Source organism: Bos indicus x Bos taurus, chromosome 15 (genome assembly GCF_003369695.1).
Source record: "Bos indicus x Bos taurus breed Angus x Brahman F1 hybrid chromosome 15, Bos_hybrid_MaternalHap_v2.0, whole genome shotgun sequence".
NCBI classification, from domain to species: Eukaryota; Metazoa; Chordata; class Mammalia; order Artiodactyla; family Bovidae; genus Bos; species Bos indicus x Bos taurus.
This window is the reverse complement of record NC_040090.1, coordinates 27934071-27950370: the sequence shown is the minus strand read 5'-3', so window position 1 is coordinate 27950370 and position 16300 is coordinate 27934071. Positions and strand designations below refer to the sequence as shown.

The following is a 16300-nucleotide window of genomic DNA, read 5'->3' as shown; positions in this document are numbered from 1 at the left end:
GAGGTGTGCCCCGACCCTCAGGTGTGCCCTGACCCCGACCCTGACCCACTGTGGCTAGGATAGGATGAGCCATAGTCGGGGAACCCTGCCTCTCGGGGTTCTCTGGAGGTCCCTTTCCAGATTTGCAGCTGTCTCAGACTTTGGGTTCCCCACTGTGCTGAACCCCTGCCGGCTGTGGACTCTCAACTTCCTCTAGGTGGTCAAAGTCCCAGGGCCTGGCAGAACTCAGAAACTGGCTCACCTGGACCCTGACGATTCCCACGGATAATGGTCACCTCCCGAAGTTTCAGAGAATCCTGCTTGCCTCCTGTACTATCACTCCTGGAAGGAGAGCAGATTCTAGGCCCAGAGAGTGTGAGGATGTGGGCTGAGGTCACACGTGAGCTGAGGGGGGTGATCCCCCTCCCCCACTCCACTTTCCTTCACTTGCCTCACGTGAAGTATTTCTGGTTCAGCAATCTCTTCAGAGGCCTTGCCCAGTTCCTCTTAGAGTATTAGAATCATCTCTGAGGGCTTGTGAGGAGATTGCCCCGGAGAGTCTGCTTCAGTTAGGTCTGAGCTGGGGCCTGGAACCTCATCTTGAGCCACCTCCCAGGGGTGCCAATACTGCCAGTGCAGGCGCCCTTTGAAAAGCCCTGAGTGGGCATGGGGCAGGCGGGCTGTCCCCTCACTGTGGTGCTACCTTCGCCTCTCTGTGAAATGAAGGTAACACCAGCCCCTCCCCACTGAGTTGCAGAAATGAAGGGTTGAAATATAAAGGTTATGGTTAACAGGATTTTGAAGCTTTCTCACCAGGAGTGAAATTCTGAGACGGGTGTGAGGCCTCTGTACTTTTGAGAAGGGGATGGGCTGGCCCGGGCAGCTTTCTCAGGAAACTTTCATATTGTAACCCATTTAATCCTACAACATTCAGTGAGGTAGATATGGTTATTATTATTATTACCTCCATTTTACAGACGACATGTGAGAAAACCCAGAGAGGTTAGGTAATTAACTCTAATTTGCACAGCCAGTTTTGGATGAGTACACTCAGTGGGGCTCTAGGGTCCACCCACTTAATACTCCATTGTATTGTCACCTAGTGGAGTGTTTATTAGCCAAAAGAGCATGTCATCTAGAATTCTTAAAATTTATCATGACGTCCCCCATGTGTGTCGAGTTATATATTCCCTCCTCTTGGGTGGGGCAAGGAGGGACGCGAAGAGGGCAGAACTGAGGAAGAGAAGCAGCCCAGGTTTCAGAGAGGGACTTGAAACGTGGGTTCCTGTCCTCACTGTTCTGTGCACGGCTGTGGGACTCTGGGCTCGTGGCCTCACCACTCTGAACCCATTCCATGTCTAAAGCGGAGCAAACGTGGATGGACAACTAGGGCTGTTGGGAGAGAAAGCCCCTTGATGTCAAGTGCCCGCCCCCCCGTGACACTCGCCCGTCTGTGGAACTACTTGTGATTCGTAACCGGGCGTTGTTTTCCATTAAGGGCAGCAGCTGTATTTTCTTCACACTAGTTTAGTTCAGGGCGGGAGTCAAGTGGTTCAGGAAGCTTCTCCAATCTGTGCTCGAGGGATGTGAGGAGGAGACCTGCCTAAAATGTAGCTGTGGCTGCCCGTCTGGGGCAGTGAAAGGAGGTGGCAGTCGGCACAGGCAGGGCCCCCGGGGGCTGGGCAAGGGGGGTGGAGGCCTGGCCACATCCCGGGCTGTCACGGGGAACGTCCTCCTCCTCAGTATAAATCTATGTGATCCCTTCTTGTCCTGCTCACGTTGCCTTCCTCCTGAAGACCATAGGGCTTTCCTAAAATTCACCAGGTACTGGTCTTTAGTGGGAATCTTAGGCTTGAGGGGGCAGTAACTAGCTCAGGTCACCCAACCAGGAGATGGTGAACCGAGTGCTGGAACTCTGCCCCTTCTGCTGTGTAGGGCTGTCACATCTCCCCCCGTGACATCCCTCCTCACACACACTCCCTCCATAGACACAGACACCTGCAAAAGCACACTCTCCCTTCAACACACACACACAACCTTCATAAATACCCTCAAAGACAATACGGACGCACAGGGCCACAACTCCTGAAAACAGGAAGCATGCCTCCACCTCACACAAAAATGTTACACGGACACAAATATTTCAGACATTTCAGAGACACCCTCAAAAGTCACACAGCCACCACACCCAGGCACAACCCCCCACAAATTCAACACTCAGATATCTACCATGCATGCCACATCACAAGCCTGCACACTGAACATCCATGGTGTGTGCACAGCGCGTGTACCTCCCGTGCAAACACCAGTCACAAGCACTCCACACACACACTTCATATCCCAAGTATACAGCTCAGAGTTGGAATACCCAGATTCCCAAACTCAGTGTGCACACACACAGGACACAGTGCACAGATAAACACACCATATGTGTGTGTGGAGGTGCCCATACACAGACCCAAGCTCCCGCGTGTGCATACACGCATGGAGCAAGACTGTGATCTCAAGTTGCTCACGACACTGATGTTCTCAGAAGCAGACCACACACAAGTCGAGTGGCTCCCAAGAGTGCCAGTTCCCGGGGGTGAAAGTGAAGAAGGGGAAAGGGCACGGTGAGACAGCCGTGGCGCCCCAGGGATCCTGTGACTCATCCCTGTGGGACGCTGTGGCCTCGGAGCTCTAGGAACTTGGAGGCTGGGCTGGGGCTCCAGCGTGCAGAGGGCTGGATCCTGTCTCCTGAGGGAATGCCCTGCCCTGTTTCCAAAGCCAGCCCCTCTCTCTAGGTCTGGAAACTTGGGAATGGGTGTTCAGCCTTATAGACTCCTGCTCTCTGGCCTTCCTCTGGGCTGTGTGGCTTCTTCCCGCTCGCCATCTCTATCCAGGCGGGTAGGAGAATTAGGTTTGAGAGCTGAACTAGACCCTAAAAATCAAACTCACCTCTCCTGCATCAGGGCCCATGTGGCCTCCTGGGGGATGGGCTGTGCTCTCTGCTGGCAGAGGCTGCCTCTTGGGAAATCTGAACAGCCCCTCTCCCTGCAGGAGTCCCATCAACATGGACACCCCCTTATTTCACAACTCCCTGTTCCAATCCAAAAGAGGGGCAATGCCAAAGAATGTTCAAACTACCATATATAATTGCGCTTATTTCATATCCTAGCAAGGTAATGCTCAAAATCCTTCAAGCTAGGCTTCAGCAGTAAATGAATAGAGAACGTCCAGATGTATAAGCTGGATTTAGAAAAGGCAGAGGAACCAGAGGTCACATTGCCAACAACTGTTGGATCATAGGAAAAAGCAAGGGAATTCTGGAAAAAATCTCATCTGCTTCAAAGGCTAAAGCCTTTGACTGTGTGGATCACAAGACACTGGAAAATTCTTAAAGAAATGGGAATACCAGACCATCTTATCTCTCTCCTGAAAAACCTGTATGCAGGTCAAGAAGCAATAGTTAGAACCTGACATGGGACAACCGACTGGTTCAAAATTGGGAAAAGAGTACATCAAGGCTGTATATTGTCACCTTGCTTATTTAACTGATATGTAGAGTACATCATGCAAGATGCCAGGCTGGATGAATCACAAGCTGGAATCAAGATTGCCGGGAGAAATATCAACAACCTCTGATATGCAAACGATACCACTCTAGTGGCAGAAAGAAAAGAGGAACTAAAGAGTCTCTTGATGAGGGTGAAAGAGGAGTGAGAAAAAAGCTGGTTTAAAACTCAGCATTCAAAAAACTAAGATCATGGCATCCAGTCCCATCACTTCAGGGCAAATAGAAGGGGAAAAACTGGAAACAGTGACAGATTTTATTTTCTTTGGTTCCAAAATCACTGCAGTGACTGTAGCTATGCAGTTAAAAGACGCTTGCTCCTTGGAAGAAAAGTTATGACAAACCTAGACAGAATATTAAAAAGCAGAGACATCACTTTACCGACAAAGGTCCATATAGTCAAAGTTTTGTTTTTTTCCAGTAGTCATATATGCATGTGAGAGTTGGACCATAAAGAAGGTTGATGCTTTTGAACTGTGGTGATGGCAAAGACTCTTGAGAGTCCCTTGGACAGCAAGGAGATCAAACCAGTCAATACTAAAGGAAATCAACCCTGAACATTCATTGGAAGGACTGGTGATGAAGCTGAATCTCCAATACTTTGGTCACTTGATGCAAAGAATGGACTCATTAGAAAAGACTCTGATGCTGGGAAAGATTGAAGGCAGGAGGTGAAAGGGACGACAGAGGATGGCATCATTGACTCAGTGGACACGAGTTTGAGCAAACTCCAGTAGATAGTGAAGGACAGGGAAGCCTGGCATGCTGCAGTTCATGGGATGGCAGAGTTGGACTCAACTTAGCAACTAAACAGCAACAACTACAGGCCTCTCAGATCCCTGCCAGCCACTGCCCACCCTTCCTCTAGTCTCCTCCTGGCTGAACCTATCAAGGCTGTTGTCTACTCTTGTGACCTCCATTTCCCCCACTCACTTCACTGCTTTCTCCACCGTCTCCAGCCCTATCATTCCATCCAGCTTTCCCCCAGCCTCCACATCTGGAACTGATACGGACATACACTCTTCTGTCCCCAGCTCCTTTGGTCACTTGGCTGCATTCTTCTCTGCTGCCTGCTAGAGTGGCTCCTTGTAACACCCTCTCCTGGTCCTCTTCCAGCCTCCCCATCACCACCTCCTGTATCCTTTTGTGGCAACTCACCCCCACCACCTCCTCCTCCTGGTCTTTAAATGGGTCTCCCTCCTCCTTGGCCTTGCTCATTTCTCTTCTCACCCTTCTCTCAGGAGAGCTTCCTGCCCCAGGGTCTCCTTTTCCTGTTCATCCAGCCAGCCATTCACCCGCCACATTGTGGCCAGATGGAATCTCTCTAAAACACAGGTTTGACCAGGTCACTCTGCTGCTTAAAACTCTTTGATGGCCCTGGGGATCCAAGCATATGTCACATTTCCCGTTTTCCTGTCTCTTTCACTACTCGTGAGGCCAGAGTCCCTATCAAGCGGCCACATACATCCTCCATTGTCCCCTCTCTCCTTTCCGGTTTTCCCAACTCTGTGTAGTCATCTGTCAAACTCCCTATCCTCGCCTCTCTCTTCTCCCTTCTCCCTGCCGCTTCCATCTCTCCCCTCTGTCTCTGTCTCCATTAAAGAGCTGGTAGAGGGGAGGACTATAAGAACTAGTTAAGGGGCTCCCATACAAAAAGAAGGGGCTTCCCAGGGGCACAGTGGTCAAGAATCTGCCTGTCAGTATAGGAGACGTGGATTCGATCCCTGGGATCAGGAAGATCCCCTGGAGCAGGAAATGCCAACTCACTCCAGTATTCTTGCCTGGAAATTCCATGGACAGAGGAGACTGGTGGGCTACAGCCCATGGGGTCACAAAGAGTCAGACATGAATAAGCATGCACACATGCATACAAAAAGAAAAGGGGAAAAAAAAGGCTAAGCCTTCTGACTGAGAGGGTGCTTCATGTCCATGAAATACAAGTCCAGGGGCCAAGAGAGGAGATATTGTGGCCACAGACGTGAGAAACCCATGCTCCCTTGGGCTGCTCACAAGGGGAGCCTTGAAGACATCCTGTCCAGTGACCAAACTGGCTCTTTAAAAGGCTTTTGGATGGTCAGAGTTAATTCACTCTCCCACTGCCCCACTCACACTGCAGGTTCCAACCTCGACCTCTGTCCACAAAACACGCAGCTCCTCCATCCACCATCCAGGCCCCTGGCTGTTGGTCTTGGCTTCACCCGGGTCCCCAGCCTCAGCTGCCTGCCCCTCCGGACCTCACCCCAGGACTCACACCACTTCCTTTGGTTGGTCTCACCCCGCGGCTGGTGGCTGAGGCTGTCACTGTGTGTGCGTCACTTTTTTCCGTGTAGTGTGTGGCTGTGGCTGACAAGTAAACCAGGATGGCGTGTGTTCCGGGGGCTTTGGAGTTAAGGTCCAGTCCCACCACTGACTTGCTGGGTGACCTTGGGCTGATTTCAGGAGCTTCATCGAAAATACGAGGGGAATGTGTCTATCTTGCATGACTGCCTCAGGTCCTTCTTTACAGTGAAGTACAGCATATTAAAAAGCAGAGACATTACTTTGCCAACAAAGGTCCATCTAGTCAAAGCTATGGTTTTTTCCAGTAGTCATGTATGGATGTGAGAGTTGGACTATAAAGAAAGCTAAGCGCTGAAGAATTGATGCTTTTGAACTATGGTGTTAGAGAAGACACTTGAGAGTCCCTTGGACAGTAAGGAGATCCAACCAATCCATCCTAAAGGGGATCAGTCCTGAATATTCATTGGAAGGACTGAGGCTGAAACTACAATACTCTGGCCACCTGATGCAAAGAACTGACTCATTGGAAAAGACCCTGATGCTGGGAACGATTGAAGGCAGGAAGAGAAGGGGACAACAGAGGATGAGATGGTTTGGTGGCATCACCAACTCAATGGCCATGAGTTTGAGTAAGCTCTGGGGGTTGGTGATGGACAGGGAAGCCTGGCATGCTGCAGTCCACGGGGTCGCAAAGAGCTGGACAATGAGCGACTGAACTGAACTGAACTGAAAGACCCTCCTATGGGCTGCCTGCAGGGGGAGCCTTGAAGACCTCCCCAGTGTTTAGAAGGCCTGAATCAGCCCTTCAGAAAGGCTCCAGGCTCTGGTCCTTTGATCAATCCTGCAGTTGCTCTTTGGGTAACTACCAATGGAGCAGGAAGCTGAGACTAGGTGCGGTTGACTGGGAGCAACAGAGGGTGACAGGGAGGGACAGCGGGAAGAGCAGGCAGCTGCCAGGGAGGGGCCTGGGAGAGAGAACTGAGGTTCAGAGGAGTTCATGAAGCTTGGCTGCATGAAGGGTGAGGACATACTCTCTTCCGTGGCTCCCAGGAAATCTCCCGCAAACTCCACATGTCTCATTGCTGCACTGGGAGGTTGGGCCTGATTTTAGGGCTGTATCAAGTACTGAGCATGGGCTCAAGGTGGACAAGCAGAAGAATAGAGCCTGTGCCATGACCTAGCTCCCCCCGCCCAGGCCAGGCACCTAAAGACAACTCTGGAAATGGGCCAAGTGGTTATTGTGATGTTCCTCAGACTGGAAGGGTTTTGCCCCTGGACACAGTGGTGACAGGGCAAGGTTACACAGTTTCCAGACTATTGCTCCCCAGTCTTAGGGGCATTATTATAATGATTAAAAGGAATGCGTTTACAGTAAAGATCCTCTAGGTTGAAACTGGGGGTCTGAGCAGTTTAAGGGGACAAGACAGGACTGGGCATGGGGGTGGGAAAGTCTGGGCATTGGGGGAGGTGGTGGGAGGGTCCACTGGCAGGAGTTCTAGGAAGGCCCTGGTCATCAGCAGTGGGGGGCATGCTAAGTAGGAAAGCGACATGGCGAGGGCTGCCCGGGGGGTCAACTGGGGCTGGCACGGGCTAGTGGGGATGGAGGCCAGAGAAAGACGGGGAGGCTGCGGCAGTGCCAAGGACCTAGATGATGGAGCCTAGACTAAGGCAGACTTCATCATGGTAGGTGGGACTTGAGGATTGATTATGGGGGGTGAGGCAAAGGGTTATGGGAAGGACAGGGAAGCGAGGGTGGTCATCCGTGGTCCTGAGCAGGGAACAGGGAAGGGTATAGTCAGGGAGATCTGCGGCTCACTGGGGAGATGCCCAACAGGTGGCCAGGCACTAAGCTGGAGCTCAGAAGGAAGGCCTAAGTCAGCAGTGGAAGAGAGCTGCCAGAATTGCCACTCACTCTCATCTGAGGGCGTGGTAGGCTGCATGAGGCCGCATCCAAAGAGCCCTGGATGAGGTTATCATCAACTTTGTGTTATTTAACAAGAAATGCAAATGGCTAGAGACCAGACAAACCTCTGGCACATGCTGACTTGGGCTGGGCCTTTCTGATAGTGACAGAAGCTGAGATCTGTTGTCCTGTCCATCCGTCCTCAAGCACGGCTCCTCGGTGTGGTGGCGCCCCGCCCATCACTCCCTCCTGGGCTGGAGAACTAAGCCCAGGGACCCTGAGGGCTTGGGGAAGGGCTAGGAATCTTGGGGATGCAGCAGGGGCTCTGGTTCTTTTGGGAACAGCTTGCCTGCCCCCTAGTGGACTTCTGAAGAGTCTTGAGGACTCAGGGAAACTTCTGGGAAAGGAGTCCACCTGTCCATGTCTTGACGGGGAGACTGGAGCCCAAAGTAGGAGTGGCTTCTACAAGCAAGTATGGAGGCAGAGCCGGGACAAGAGGCAGCATGGCCGGCCCCCCAGAAAGTACCCGAGCTTTGTCATCCCACAGCCCCAGATGAACTCAACAGCCACTGTGGTGAAGGCACCCATTTGCTAGGGCTGCGAGGACAGCTCCCTGAGACAGTGCACACACAACAGGCCAAGTACGTGAGGCCCTTCCCGCCGCTCTGTCACTTCACCCCCCACCCCCTTGTAAGGGTGTAGACTCATCTCTAGACTTTGAATGAATATGAATTTGCAGGCAGGTATATTTCCTTAAAGCAATGCTCACCCGCCATCACTGTGGCCTTCTTTACCTCCCCTGCTCTGTTATATTTCTTCTTCCACTGAAGTCACAGAAAGGGGTTTCAACCCAGCCCTGCCCTCAGGAGGCCCCCCATATGCAAGGACAGGGCTGGACAGGGTGACTTGAGGGGTGCTAAGAGGGCAGAGGAGGTGCCCTTCCTACAGTACACAGGGGTGGAAGGGAGGGTTTCAGGGAAGGCTTCCTGGAGGAAGTGGCAGAGGAGCAGAGGCATGGAGGGTTCAGAGGAGCTGACCAGAAGGGGTGGGAAGCAGAGGGGCTGGGGAAGAGCACCCAGGCCAGAGCAGAGGCTGGAGGTGGGGAAGAGAGACAGGGCAGCCAGGGAAGCCATGGGCTGACACACTGGCCATACCCACAGCCCAGAGGCAGAAAGAGCAGAGGAGAAACGAGGCAGGAGACTTGGGAGCTGGTATTGCAGGAGCAGAGACTGTTCATTGAAATCTTTGGGCTAACTAGTTCATTAGTTCATTCATTCATCAATTCAGCCTCCCAGTGCACACCCTGGCCATTAGAGTAAAGCAATGAGCTAGATAAGGTTCCTACTGATGTGAAGGTCAGGCGAGGCAACTACTAATTACATACAGAGGGAAGTTGGGAAAATGTTCTAGCTTTTTTTTTTTTTTGCCAGGCCACACAGCCTGTGGAATCTTAGTTCCCCCACCAGGGGTTGAACCTGGGCCCTCAACAGTGAGAGTGTGGATTCCTAACAACTGGGCATCTTGGGAATTTCCAGGAGATAGCTTTTAAAGGATGTGCTCACCAAATGTTGAGAAAGAAATAAGGTCATTTAGATACAGAAAACACGTGGTGGCATCGTGAAGGGTTTGGGGAGAGTAAGAGGCCTGATGTGGCCAGAGTGTCAGAGCACAGGGAGCTGATGAGCTAAAGGCAGCGTGAGGAGAGCCTTGAATGCCAGGCTAAAGCATTTGTTGTTTCCAAGGAGACCATCCCAAACTGTGCCAGCCTGAAGGACCATGAACTGAACCACTCCAGACCAGGCCCCGCAAGGACCTTCCAGACCCCTGTGGCCCTATCTGTCATATCAAGAACCCCAGTCCCCAGAGAGGCCAGGGGTGTCCCATTGCTGGGAACCGACCCCGAGGGACAGGAGGATGGCCCCAGTCTGGTGGAGGAGAGTAGGGGACTTCATGGGGACCAGCTGGCACTGATTCATCTTGAAAGTCATGACTTGAGGCCCCATCTCTGGCGTTCCATCTGAGCTTATGCACGGAAGCCCCATGCAGATGCTAGGCCAGCTCCTCAAGGGGGAAGGGCCAGCTCCAAGCGCCTCCTCAGCCTCAGCTCTTTCACAGAGACAGTCGCTTGCCCCTGAGGGCACCCCTTCTGCATGTTCTCTCCTGGCTTCTGTAGCAGCTGTGCAGCCGCCTTGAATCAGGAGACAGAGGTGGCATGGATAGGTCCTTTCACTCCTCTGAGCCTCTGTTTTTACTTCTAAAAAGTGGGTAAACACCTCCTGTCCCAAGAGTGGCTGTGGTTAAGATAATGTGTGTGGAAGGTCCAGGCATAGGGGCTGGCCCACAGCAGGCAGCTCTTGACTGTAAAGTAAATAAGCCCCAAAGGCTCTGGGACAGAGGAAACCGGCCCATCCCAGGAGGGACCACAGCACAGGAGCCAGGTGGGCACTGGCTGTCCCCCTGGGTGACCGCCTCCTCTACTAATGGGGGGAGGCTAGGGAGAGATGAGGACCCCAGAGTCGCGGGGTCTATTCTTAGGCAGTGTGTTGGCTTTAGCACCAGAGTTTCTCCCTGGAGCCCCCAGGTTCTACCCTGGAGGGTCTGAGTAGAGGCCTCTGAGAACAGAGCCACCTTAGCCCTTCTCAGCACAGGCAGCTCTGCTCTTCTCACACTACCATCCTGGAGGGCAGAGCGAGGACACTCACCCACAGCCGGATCCAGACACCCCTGGACACACACCCACATACACACAAGGCAACACACACCACACCTGCAGACCCACATTGTGGGCATGGACACAAATATTGGAAGCTTGGCCACTATTCCCAGACTTTGGTGCCCAGAGAGACACAGACACATGATGTACATAGCTAAGGCAGCATACATGCAGACATACCAAGGCGCACACATATATCAGTTCTCATGTACACGGATGCACAGCACACACACAGACGTCTGTAGACAAGCACACACATGCAGACACAGTCACGTGCATGGAAACACGGCCACCTGCCTGCTCGGGGCCCCCGAGCGCTGACATCCACACGATGTACACGAAGCCACCAGGTCTGTTCGCACACGTGCACCCTGAGTCACGGCTGCAGCACCCTCCCAGGGACACTAAGCTTTCACTGCTGCCTCCTTTGACCTTCAGCTGCCCTGTAAGGCAGGTGGGGCCACGAGCTGATCCCCAATGTGCAGTGAGGAGCTAGGGGCATAGAAGCGCCCACAGACCAGCTCCTGGGAGGAAAGTGGAACAGAATCCTGGTTTGAATTCTGGTCTGTGTCTGCCCACTGCTAGCTCTCCACTGACCACCTGTGTGCCCATGGGTACGCACAGAGGCTCACGCCGAGGGGCCTCATGGCGATTAGAGCAGAAGCTTTTTACAGATGAAGAGGCTGAGGCCTGGAGAGAAATCCCTCAGGCCTTCTGGTCGCTGTGGAGAGTTCAGTAGAGGAACCAGGGCCATGCTTCTGGCCAGGCCACAGGGGCACGGCACGCGGAGACACAATTATGCACAGAGTCCTGGGCACGTCCCAGGATGGGCACGTGGATGCCCTCCCTTCTCAACGTGGACACCACAGGCTTGCTGGGGCCCAGCTGTGGTGTTTCCAGTCCTTTCCATGAATCCTCACAACAACATGGGGGGTAAGGGTGACCCATCCCACTTGGCATTTGAGGAAATTGAGGAGTAAAAAGATTAGGTCCAAAGCTGTGCAGGTCAGGATGGCAGGGGCATCTCTCACAGTGGAGTCTAACACTTTCCACCACACAGCAGCTCATGGCTCCACACACATCACCCACACCCCTCTCACATCTACACACACACACACACACACACTCGGCACAGCCCCCAGTAGAACATTCTCCCCACTACTCCCAGTTCAGCTTTAGTACCAGCTCCGCCCTCCCAAGGGGTCTCTTGAAGAAGGACGAGTTTGTTCAGGGCTTAACCTGTCCCCTGGCCCCCACCCTCTCCCCTCAGTCAAGGAAATGAATTCCATGTGTGTCTGGTCCGGCTGCTCTGAAATCAGCCTCGGGGATTTGGAAAGTAACCCTTTGATGTTGGAAGCCAGTTTAATGAGCTAGTTGTGGGTTTTTTTTTTTTTTTTTTCTGTAAGACAGAAGTCTCATTTTCCTAACACCCCAGGAATTATCACTCCCCTCCTTACCCTTCCCTGAGATCTTGGGAGCCCAAGACCTGGACTCTCAACACAGTGCTCACAGAGGTTAGGCCAGCTAGGGAGGAGAGGCGGGGAAGGAGGAAGCTCGCTCTGAACATTTGCTGTGGACGGAGCCCTGTGTTAGGATCAAGCCTCGGGTGGGCCCTCTCCAAACCCATTTTAGAGATGACAAAACAGAGGCTCGAGAAGTGATGACAGGAGAGGATGACCTCCTCTCTGGGCCCGGGCACCGCGACTGTACAACAGGGACAGCGTTCTCGATGGAAGGAATAGTGAGCTCTATAATGAGCTCTGAGAGTCAGAACCTTTTGTCAAGAACAAAGCACAACATGAAAGGAAGGGACTATTTCTATGTTTTTTATTGTTTCTGTGTCAAGAGGCAAGTTTACCCGTAGGATTCACAGAGGAAAGCATCAGTGACTATTGCCCTAGGGCACATATTAATGAGAGCCAGTTGGCTGCCAGAGAACTCAGCAAGGGAGCTTGTTGCAGGGAGTGGAGGAGGGAGAGGGCCTGGGAGTGTCCAAGCACAGGAGTCTCTGGGCTGGTGCTGGCCCCTGCCCCACTCCATCCTGCTCCTCAGGGCCTGGCCAAGGCCCTCCCCGCACCCCAGGGCCCCGCTGGGCTCTGGAGGGCTTTGGCAAAGGCCACCTTGATCTCTTGGTTTATGAGCTCCTGCCAGGCATCCCTAGAGGAAAAGGATAGACAAGAATAATAAATGCACCACCCAGAACAACAGTGGTGGGCATTCAGAGCCCACAGCTGATTACAAGGAGCCCCCTCACTGTCCTTGGAGTCTCCTGATTCCCGCAGCAGCCCAGCCACAGGCACACCACTGCTGTCCACACTTATATCTGTAGGGGACGGGGCCCAGAGAGGTGAAGAGCCGCTCACTCCTTTACGTGTGGGTCCAGAGGCCTCCCAGGAGTTGGGCAGCTAGTCCCAGCTCTGTGCCTAACGCTCTGGGGTGAGGAGCTCTGTGGCTCTGGGGTTTTAACACAAGTCAGAGCAGTGACACTGGCTCCCTAGCCTACACACACTTTCATTTTCTCACCGGCTTCCCACATATGCCCAGAGGAGTGTGGAATGGTGTTATTGCCTGTGCACAGAGAAGGGAGCAACGTGGTGAGTGGCAGCCAGGGCCTTACAGCAGCTTGGCAGAGCTACTTCTGAGCACAGTTGTCAGGGGCAGAGTGGAAAACGGGTCCCGGTGTGGAGTGTCTCTGTGACAGGTGACGGGAGGCCCTTCTTTGGGTTCTGCTGCCTAGGTCATGGTTATACCAAATCACGAGGTAGGGGATTCCCCATCCCCTGATCTCGACCAGCTTCCCCAAACAGCACTCAAAATAAAGATAAGTAACTTCAGCAGATATGGCAAATACAGAAAGTAAGGATAAAAGCATTGTTAGAAAACTGGGTTCAGGATGGGGAACACATGTATACCTGTGGTGGATTCATTTTGATATTTGTCAAAACTAATACAATTATGTAAAGTTTAAAAATAAAAAAAAAATTAAAAAAAAAAATCAAACTATTAAAAAAAGAAATCAAGTTACAGCATACAGTTCAAGCAAAGATTTGGTAACTGCCTCATAAACACAAGTCCAAGACAAGTTCCCACCCAGCTGGTCCTTCCTGCAGAGATTCTGTGTGTCTGTCTAAGCATCTCTCCGTGGGTCTATGGGTCTGTCTGTCTGTGATCTCACGCCCCAGTAAACAGAGGGGCACGTGGTGGTGTTTCCGCGTGCATACGTATCTGATGCTCATGCAGGGTGGAGGGTGTGTGTACACAGGCGGGTGCACTTGTGTGCTTGGACTCCCGTTCCCCCACCTGCTGTATCTAAGTCCGTGGGCCTAAGTGGATGTGAGATTCTTCTGTGCTTCCGAGAGTCCTGGGAGGCTCCCAGGTCAGGTCAAGCTTGCTGGGCCTAATCTCCGCTCTCTTTCCTCCCTGAGCCAAGAAGATGAAAACGTTGCTGGCAGTTTCTAAAGTTCCTGGCCTGGAATGGAAAAGTCATCAGCTGAGAGAGCTCGGGGTGACACATAGCTGCCAGACCTGCTGGCTCCCACTCCCAGGATGGGGCAGAGGGGTCGGGAGAGAGAGAAGATGAGAGCTCACCTCCCTGGGAGTCTGTCACCTGCAGACCTGCAGGCGGATCAGCCAGCCAGCCAGACCCTCCTGGGGGAGGTTCCATAAATGCATCAGCAAGGAAAATCAAGGAGTAACAAGTGCTTCAGGGACACAAGGCTGGGAGATGGGGTGGGACGGCGACAGGACTCTGATTAGAGTGTGTGGTGAGAGCCTCTTCTCGAAGGAGGCAGCAACAAAGCTGAGACCTGCAGTACAGGAAAGGACCAGGCACAGGGCACAGAGAGAGTGAAGGCCCTGAGGCGGGAAGCTCAGTCAGTGAGTCTTAAGGGGCAGGAGGGAGGCCCCGAGGTGGTAACTCACAGTACAAGGTGCTAGAAAACTGAGCCCACGGGGCAGACCCAGGCCCGACAGAGCAGGGCCTCAGAGGGAGCATGAAAGAGTTCAGGTAGGAAGACCCAGAGGGTGTTAAACAGGGAACCGCCATGTGAATCACGTGTGTGCTGTTATTTAACGATCACGCTGGCTACTGGGCAAAGATGGATAAGGGTGAAAGCTGAGAAGCTCCTGCAGCGGCCAGGAGAGAGGAGGTGATGGAGAAGCCATCTGGCTGAAGTCTCCGGGACAGGGACTGGCTTTCTGACTGTGGATGGTGAGGCCACCCACCAGAAGAGAACTCTGGGGGAGGCCAGGTCTCCGGTGGACCTGGCGAGTCTGAGGTCCTCTGATAGCTCCAGAAGAAACTGTTGAGGGGGCAGCGAGAGCTCCACGGGCTTGGAGCTCAGAGCGGGTTGGGGGCCGAGGCCCAGAGGGGAGGGGGGCGTCAGTGTCAGGAGAGGAAGGGCCGCCTCAGGGAGGAGCTCTGTCCAGCCCCAGCGTGGAAGGGCTGGGGAGAGGAGAGGAGCGGCGGGGAGCCGGGGGAGGAGGAGATGGAGATCGGGGTGCACAGGCAGGGTGCTGAGGCCGCCTTTGGAGAGCCTTTCTAGGAAGAGGGAGGCGGGGGAAACGCTACTGCGCAGTCAGGTTGGGAACTAAAACTGCCCACGATGCTGGTGACACGGATGCAGGTCACCAGTGACCTCACGGAGCCTTCTGGGCGGACTGGGGCAGAAGTCAGGCTGCGGGGGCCGGCGGGAGTGGGCGATGAGGAAGTGAGGTCAGCGTCAGCAGACGGGCCTTCTGAGAGAAGTGTCTGCGCGTGGAAGCAGAAACGGGCCGCTGCTGAGGATAGTAAGCTCAGAGGACAGTGGCTCTTGGGGGCTGGAGAGGCGGCTGGAGTAGAGGACCTGGAGGGATTGAGCAGGGCCAGGGGGCTGCAGCCACTTGCCTAGGGGAAGACCCTGGGAGGTCAAGAGCCTACTCCGGGTCACAGAGCCTGGCCGGAGCCTGGTCCTCACCCAGCAAGCCTTCTGCCAAGTTGAAGGACCCAGGGCTCTGTGGAGGCTTCTGTGAACACAAGCTGGTTTTGCACCCAGCAGTCTGGAGTGTCCTTATTATTTTTTTTTAAAGGGTACACCTGTGTGTGTTCTGCACATTGAGGGCTTCTCCAGATGCCACTGTGTGTGTCCCCCTCTTCCTTCCTCACTGGACCCCAGGGATGGAGATGAATGAGGCACTGTCTGCCCCTGGGCACGGCCCTGCCTGGGCTCCCTGGGGTCCCAAGACCTGGGACACCCCAGCAGTGGGGGTAGGAAATGGCCACTCTGACTGCCCTCAGCCCCTGTCCACACCAGTCCTTCCACGTGGGGGATGTGCTGCTGAGGCTGCTTGAGCACTGGTCTTTTCCCAGGAAGCCCATGTCTGCCCTACATGGGGTTTCTCATCTTTGAGAGATAGCAGGAGGGCAGCCTGGGATGGGGCCTGTCCTGGAAATGCTGAGAGGAGCCAGTTGGAAGTTTTAATGAAGGAAAGGCCCCACTCAGGAAGCTCTGATGTGGTTGTGCTGTGGACCCCTGATGGGGCTCTGTCCATCCCCAGGCTAGCTGCCCACTTGTAGAATGAGCCCATGGGCCCCTATGGTCCCTAGGTCCTCCTCATTTCTAGGAAACTAATTCTCAACAAGAGGCAGCACCTGTGCCCTCTGGCCTCTGCAGACTTCCTGTGGCTCCAGTGGAAGGGAGTGAGGAACAGCGTGTTGCTGTAAAACGTACTGGCTACCCCTCTACCAGCATCCCCGGTGGCTCAGATGGTAAAGAATCTGTCTACAATGCAGGAAACCCAGGTTCAATCCTTGGGTGGGAAAGATCCCCTGGAGGAGGGCATGGCAACCCACTCCAGTATTCTTGCCTGGAGAATCCCATGCACAGAAGAGCCT

The 16300-nt window shown here is 53.5% G+C and overlaps 1 protein-coding gene across 1 annotated transcript in view; it reads right to left on the bottom strand.

Moving 5' to 3' along the window:
* Positions 1 to 12276: 12276 nt before the first annotated feature.
* The window catches only part of LOC113904883 (olfactory guanylyl cyclase GC-D-like), a 42688-nt gene continuing 38664 nt past the window's right edge, over positions 12277 to 16300 (bottom strand). The window contains 1 exon segment of the mRNA XM_027561967.1: positions 12277 to 12585. Coding sequence (XP_027417768.1) covers positions 12477 to 12585 — 109 coding nt within the window. The 3' untranslated portion in view covers positions 12277 to 12476.